The sequence below is a fragment of the Danio rerio genome, chromosome 25 (genome assembly GCF_049306965.1).
Source record: "Danio rerio strain Tuebingen ecotype United States chromosome 25, GRCz12tu, whole genome shotgun sequence".
In the NCBI taxonomy this organism is placed as follows: Eukaryota; Metazoa; Chordata; class Actinopteri; order Cypriniformes; family Danionidae; genus Danio; species Danio rerio.
Window position 1 is genome coordinate 14,309,419 of NC_133200.1, and position 8,082 is coordinate 14,317,500.

The 8,082-nt window shown below is 37.5% G+C and overlaps 1 protein-coding gene across 16 annotated transcripts in view; it reads right to left on the bottom strand.

Annotated features, from left to right (window-relative positions):
• Positions 1-8,082, bottom strand: part of ndrg4 (NDRG family member 4) — a 58,200-nt gene that overhangs the window by 48,551 nt on the left and 1,567 nt on the right. For 8 of the 16 annotated variants that reach the window (XM_073942309.1, XM_005163080.6, XM_073942304.1 and 5 more), the window contains exons 2-3: positions 7,999-8,072; positions 1,355-1,445 (exon numbers count right to left, since the gene is read on the bottom strand). In XM_073942309.1, the coding sequence (XP_073798410.1) occupies positions 1,355-1,445; positions 7,999-8,072 (165 nt within the window). The remainder of the gene's footprint in view (positions 1-1,354; positions 1,446-7,998; positions 8,073-8,082) is intronic. The other 8 variants (XM_073942310.1, XM_005163081.6, XM_073942307.1 and 5 more) reach the window with 1 other exon arrangement.

Consider the following 8,082-nt stretch of genomic DNA (forward strand, 5'->3'; position numbering starts at 1 on the left):
TAACACTCATTTTGTCCTAAAGCGACTACTGTATGCTAAGTGGCTGGAGGCGTGAAGGAATTACACGTATTAAACCATACTTACAGAGTCAGACTGACTCTTCAAAGTAGCATGCTAAACAATTAAGGGAGCGCATCAAAGGTTATTGTTCAAAAATGAACCAATGTAATGTGACTATAAAACCAACTTCAGCTCAGTAAAGCAGGCTAGATTAAATAGCGCTATTTACTTATGTTTTGTTGTTAAACTTAATAAAATCTACATTATCAATGTTGTAAAAGGTCCCTTATAAAATTTAAAATAGTCACATCAATCTTTTACCGGAAGATTTTAGTGGCTAAACAACACTTCTGTGCATATAACCCATTAGTAACAACACAATCTACATCAGCTTTGGGTGACTAAAATAGTTTTAAAACATAACAATACCTGTCTAAAAGAAACACTTCAGCCATGGTGTCATCCTTCCTTGTGCAAAAGTAATTCTAATATTGATTCAGGATTTTAGCAAGTTAATTCAGCATTTGTTTTTACTGCTCTCTTGTAAGCAGGTGAACGCAACGCGTGTGTGCGTGCAAACTGCAGATTTGCATAAACAGGCTGTGCAGATGTACAAATCTACATATGTTGACAGACAGTTCTGGCTACTTTATCAGAATTACGTGAATTGTCTGCCATTTTTTAGTTGTATGCCTGACCCAGAATATAAAAATACATTTAGATCATTTACTTTAATCATTACTATTGGAATGTGAAGAAATTTTAACCAGCACAACCCAAATGTTTCTGAAGACAATCACCTGCTGCACTTTTAATGCGAAAATATGCTAATTTTTCTGTAAAATGCTACCAATTATTAATACAATTACAGAACTGGAAAATATCAGGTTAATCCCTAGTTTTTTCAGTGATCATAGGAACCCAATTTAATTGTTTGGTTGTCGACATTGATTTAATTAGATGAGGGATAAGGATTACAGTAGATTGCATCATTATTGAATGGATGTCATGCTATCACTCAAATGTCTATTACTATTCAGCTCTTTCATGAATTTCCGACCACTTATAAAGAAGGTAGAACATCCTTTGTTGCCCAGGGTCCCAAATTTGAACTAATATTTTTTTCAAAACATATATTTTTGCTGGCATTAAAGACACGTCATGCTTTTCATTTCAAATTAGCTCGTTGTAGATGCGTGGATTAAGATGAAAGGTGGTATTGGTGAGCATAAATCCTTCGCAATGCACACACACACACACACACGTTTTTGTTCTCTTGCCTAAAATCTGGAGGACATTTTTAACCAGCCTACTATATTTAGCCATGTGCACACACACACACACATATACTTACCATCTCTGTTTCCTGTCCCCTGGAATCTGGCAGTAGCGGTTTCTCTTCAGTGAACTGCTGATCCTTCATGCCAGCCATCCTGGAGAGCAACCTGCAATCACCATGGAAACATACACACCTGAGATTAACGAGGACATTCGACAGCAAACCAAAATCCAATCAAGTCTCGCTACTTCAATATTGTAATATAACTCACTCCACTATTGCTCAAACCTGTTCAGTTGCTGTTGGAAGAAAATAGTATTAAAAATCAAATGATACCAGCTTAAAGAGCCCATATACAATTATAGCTTTGAAAACATCTACATTGTATAGTGTAGCACTATGTAGTAATTCTGACTCAAATTCTGAGTTTCTTTGGTGTTCATTTTTAATGTTTTTTTTAATTTAAAAAAATTTAAAAAATGTATAGGCGTTGGGTATTTTAAGATCTTTTCCTGAAGAATGAAACATACATTTTAATTTCGATAAGAAAATATCTGAGGTCTTAAATGGGAATGTTCACCCAAAAAATTAGCATTTACTCTCCCCTCAAGTGGATCAAAAACTTATGAGTTTCTATTCCATCAAACACAAGAGAAGATTTTTTAAAGAAACCTGTGGCCCATGGGGTGCACAATCCTGTTTTCTGGAGATAACTTCCTGAAGAGTTCAGCTCCAACCGTGTTGAAACACAACTAAACCAAGGCTGCATTCGAAATCGCCTACTACTCAGTAGGTACTTCATTTGAATTTAGATGCACTACTCGGCCATTACTAAAAGTATGTTCTGTACAGTATGAATATTAGTAGTAAGAATGGAACTTGGACGTATTACATTCGCTATTTTGTCACCATCAAGTGACCTACCCGCGTCAGTTGCATCCCTTCACTCTCATTCATGAATTCTCCAGCAGACCATCATGGGAGAGCGTAGCATGCATCCGATGAGAACTTCAGAATCTCGTCGGAAGTAGCAGGTCATCCGCGTACTTCTCACATACTGTTTTTCAAATTTTATGAATTCGGACATATACTTCTTGGATCACATACTGTTTTTAGCGCACTATATAGTATGGAAGTAGGCGATTTCAGATGCAGCTTAAGATCTGAAAGTGCACTTGGTAATTACAGGCAGGTGTGTTTGATCAAGGTTTCAGCTAAACTTTGCAAGAAGGTAGATCTCCAGGAACAGGATTGGGCACCCCTGCTGGAGAAAGTGAGTAAGAAAAACAGTAGCACACTTGAAGTAACAGGCTAACAAAGCATAAGTCAGAAAAATGCCACTGTTCTAGAAGTATTTGGATATTTTAATGAAAAAAAAAAACTTACATATTGTGCCTTTAAGGAAGATTATCTTGTCAATAGAGTAGCAACCTATAAAGCACAGCTCACACCAAACTTACTTTCAAACCAAGCAGTTTTTGTTGCTCTGAATATTGAATTCAAGAGACCAACTTGGACATGAATAAAATCTGTGTGGGGAAATCACGCTCAGATTTTATTTTGAAATGGCTGCATTTCACCCATTGAAACAATGGTAAACATGACCTTAACCTTAACAAGTGCAGTTTTTGGATTTAATATAAAATCTATTTTCAATTTACCATTCAATCGTTTATTTACCAGAAGGATCTGATGCACATGCAAGCTGAGACTGCATGCAATGTTTTTAAATGTGTACACACACCTAACCCTGCCCCTAACCCCACCCCCTCATAGTAACGTCACTAGCTCTATTGAATGCAAGTGTCTTAAGCTGTGGTAACACTGCACTTTTTTCCCCATAGACTTCCATTCATCTGCATGCGAATGCAGCACGCTGTAAACTTAAGCTTGAGTGCCAAGTTTGTTGCTGTGTTCAAAAGTTCAAGTTTAGTGACCTGCGGAATCGCATTGTGTTATTGCATAAGATCAATAGAAGATGAAAACATGACCTCTATGTACAAAAAATTTAAATATGGAGCAATCGCTAGCTTTATCGATGTCTAATCATCTTGTTTTATCATGCCCCTTATCACAGCCCCGTATGTCAGAATTTCGCAAGCTAAACTCAAGAGAAAACTGCACTTGTTAACCACACTTTCAAGGAGTCTTTAAGGTAATAAAGCTGGCCAACCAGTTAAGGTGTGTTTTGAGCCCAAGTTAAACTGGTGGTGACCAGATCGACAACATTAGCTTGGACCATCTAGTATCCATGGCTGCGTCTCCTTCCTCTCCCTAGTTCTCAAAAGAGGAAAGAATCATTAATCCCTGAATACAAATTCGACCACTATCAAGGACCTTTATTCAATAAGCATTAGGACACTAACGACTCCATAATGCAAAACCTGATTATGACATCATGCATATCAGCAACATCCCTAATGTGATGCCTTGAAAGACTCTCGAAGACATCATCATCAGTAGGGAAATGTACTAGCTTATGCTCACTGAGAAAATTATGGGTAGCTATCTGGCTAGCACACTTCATTTTGAACTAAGGAGTGGATTAAGACACAGCCCATGCAAAGCCAGCAACCATCAAAATTTGATTTTACTTGCATTGTCAACAGGGCTAATAATCTGGTTTCAAACAATACATATGGTTATGGGATTCTGTGGACTTAAAATGGAGTGGCATCATGAACATGGCTTGAATGTTGTTGGGTGGCTAGACTCCATATGACAAAAAAAATGCTCGAAAAACTGTCAGTCACCAAGAACATGCAACACTAGCTCACAGCTTGTCTCAAGGTATCTGGTGATGGATGAGAATGTACTTTTCCATTATGGTACTTATTAAACTCCAGCTGTGTAGCCGGTGTAGTCGGCTCATGGGAGCTCCATCAGTGTCAACTGATATTTCAATAACACAGTGCTAAGCTAACAAACACCTCCAGTATTGCGCTAACTTATTTGGTCATCAAACACATGCATACTGTATGAAGACAAAGATTATGAAGAAAGTCTACATTTACAGACTTGATGGAAATAATGCTAGTGGCGCAATCAATGGTCATTAGCATACTTTAGTAGCCTTCTTGCCATTATTAAAAACACAAGTGTGTTCTTCACATGGCTATGTGATTCTACATCATTATTAACCTACAGTACTCTCTTATGTTAGGAATAATTTACAGTTAGAAATTTGGTTTGGATCACATTTTCGAACAGAAATGATGTTCCAGGATTAACAAATTACGTTGACCCTGGAACATGGCGAAGAATAACTTAATCAAATAGTGCAGATTTTCCCACTATCTTTACCTGACAGAACGCTTTGATATTTCATTCTCTCAGAAGAGTCGAACAACGACTGTGCTTAATTCAGAACACTCAGAGTCAACAGAAATGTCCGTCCATTGTTATTTCCTGTCAGTGCCAAGAGCTGCATGAATCTGGAATCATGGGCAGTGTAAATCAAACCCTCGGATGTGAACGGATAGAATGATTCAGAGCCCTGCAGGGAATGATTATTTTGGTTGCATAACACCTCCCATGAGGTGATTATAACGAGGTCTAGACATCACCACAATACACTCAATTGGCCTCTCTCTCCCTTCCTCTCTGTCACGATCTCTCCGTTGATCCATCTCGTCTCCCCCACATGCACCGACCTTTCTCAGATCATTATTATAATCGTTAACACACTGTTTCACTATACTATAAATGAGCTACATTTTACTCTAAAGAGAATGTGTGGAGTTTTCCAAGTGCCTTCACATAACTAGCACTGCCATGTGGTGACCAAGGTGTGTTACGAAGTGTTTTCTCCACGTGGTTGTCAACTAACCCAAATCAACACAGCCCACCGCCAAGTTGCAATATGATATTCTGGTCAGTAGATTAGGTCCCGTTTTTCAGTCCTTTACTCCACCAGGAGAGAACTGTAAAGTTGTTTATAAAAGTAATAATACACCTCGACACAACACACTGCACAATTGGAGGTACCAAAGACAGAGTTACACGCCAAAGTACATTAGGACTTTTGTTTGTATGAGACATGTTCATTATTAATACAAATTTACCATGCTCCAATAAACGGTATAGTTAACCCAAAACTAAAAATTCTGTCATCATTTACTCACCTTTTACTTGTTCCAAACATATTTTAATTGTTTTATCTAAAAATAAAAAGTTATTTTGAATAAAGATGTAACTATTGACTTCAATAGTATTTGTTCTTCTTATTCTGCAAATCAGTAGTTACAGGTTTTTAGCTTTGTTCAAAATATTTCCCAGAATAAAGAAACTCAATGGTTTGAAACCAACTGAGGGAGAGTAATTAGTGAGAACATTTTCATTTTTGGGAGAATTATGCCTTTAATTACTGACTAAAACCTGACTGAATTGTTAATGTAACTCTTAATTTACATTATAATATACAGACAAATGCAGTGTTAAGATCTATTAAATCAATGTATGTTAAATATCAAACTGTAACCCATCTTGTTCATAGAGATTTATTTTTGTGGGTTCTGTACCCATTTGGTGTTGCCATGGTAACCTTTAGCAATGCCAGTAGACGCCCCAGCAATCTTCTGGGAGTTGGATAACCTTTATCTTTCCTTTTTTTAATTCATTTTGATGGCATCACTTCTTGTCCATACTGCAACACTAGGATAGAAAAGTTTGCGATCACAGAGATACTGTAATGTGGTCTCTGATTATTGAACTAGACAGAGGTCATATGACCTCAAGTGAGGTTAAACGGATGACATCAGCTAGGGCAAGCATATGACTCTGCCCAGTGACAAAAAACTGCATGAGAGAATATGACAATGGAAAGACCATTGGAAGACTATTTTGTCAGACACCAAATCAATAGATCTGCTCCAAGGTCTGACCTGATATACAGAATCCCAGTCAATACCTGGAATCTGGGTTAGGACAATGTGCATTTATGCCCGTCACATCAGACTGTTACAACTAAATCAATGTCAGACAGAATTCTGAATGCAAAACAGGTGAAGGTCTTATTTAATCGTCAAGAAGCTAGGAATGCAATGTCCTTGGCATCGCTATTAGGTTATACAAGTATTTAAAGTTTTAATTAGCCTTTTGGATGCTAACGCATTATTGAGGTAAATAGAAACAACATGGCTCCTTAAGGTGTAGAGAGAGTGTCGAGTACCACCCACATGTTGGCAGAACCTAATATACCAGGAAATAAAAAATTAATTATATTATTTTCGAATTATGGAAGAAGAGTTTAGTTTTTAAAAAGCACTTGTTGCTTTGAAAAAATGAAAAATATCAAGGAAAATACAGTATCCACATTTTAAGCCTTCTAAAACTAACTTGGTCTCTTTGCTAAGCTAGCATCTAGCATTCTCCTTTTATTCAATGAATGAATTTCTTGTTTCTCTAATGTGTACATTTGACAAGGGTCCAAATTTCTTATGAGGAATCATTATATAAACTGTAGAAGATGATGGAAGATGAACTTTTAAGTATCAGCAGAAAAACAAAACTCAAGTGGCTTATAAAAAAAAAGCTCACAACCCTCATACTAAATAAAAAGCAGCTGTGGAGCTCACAAAACAACAACAAAACATCACTGAAATCTCAAACCTTCAGTAAGCTCACTTCACACCTCCTGTGGGATTCCAGGGTAACATCTGAGGGGCCAGTTATGGCTATCTAGCTCTCAAAGACACCCTGATAGCATTGTACCACCATCCACAATCGTTTCCAAACCCTCACACTGCCTTTTGTCATGAAATGCCTGCAGCAAGCCAGGCTGACAGAAGGTGAATTGGTATGTGGTCCTCAATAAGGCTGTTTTACTTCGGCCAAAAGTGCAGTAACTGCCTCTACCTCTCCTTAAAGCATATTTCTACTATTTGAATCAGTAGGAAACCAATTCATGGATGTTAGGTGTGGTTTCCATTAGAGATTAATGGTTCCATTTTGATAAATGGCCTGCATGTAAAAGCTTTCACAAAGTAATATTTCGCCCCGTCCTGGGCATTTATCACAGCTGCATACCTATTTAGTTCAGAATAGAGTGCAATCAAAGTCAAAATGCCTGTCTTCAGTTGTGTGCAGTCAAATTATTCATGGAGATTTTTCATTCATTGTAGTTCTTTAGAGTGAAATTAATGTCATGTAGCTTAGGTACACAGGGAGCACTGAACATCAAGGACTACTGAAGACAATTCAACAAGTTAGTACTCTTTTTTTGCACCAAAACAGAACACATTATATCAGGTCTGAAGCCAATATGTCAATTTTTCTTTGATGATCGAATAGCATGCAATTCAAGCAACAAATGACTAAAAGACACTCAACACTTCATACAGTAATCTCAATATCAAGGACATCAATTGACACATATCGTGGACTTAATTAAAAAATGATCTTTTAACATGAAACCAACTTGGACATAAACCTGAACCATGGACAGATTGGGCAAAGACTCAAAGCTGGAACAATCAACAGCTATTGGTCAATGAATTATGAGTAATGGTCTAGGGTTTGATGGTTATTGACACATAATCTTGGTAGGCCACTGGCCATCGATTGGTCAACGAATCAAGGTGTGGTCATTATGTAATCAGACACAGCAACAGGCCATGGAATTCACAAGCAAAGGGACAAACAAAAAAATGAAGCAATGGATGCTAAAAACGAAAAATAAATGCGACAACCTCGGTTACAGGCGGAACTACTGTACGTACATTGTCTGCAGCAGGCTCTGTGGAACCGTGCAGCTAGCCTTGGATGGGAAGTTCCAGAACAATCCAGGCCCCATCTATCAGTAC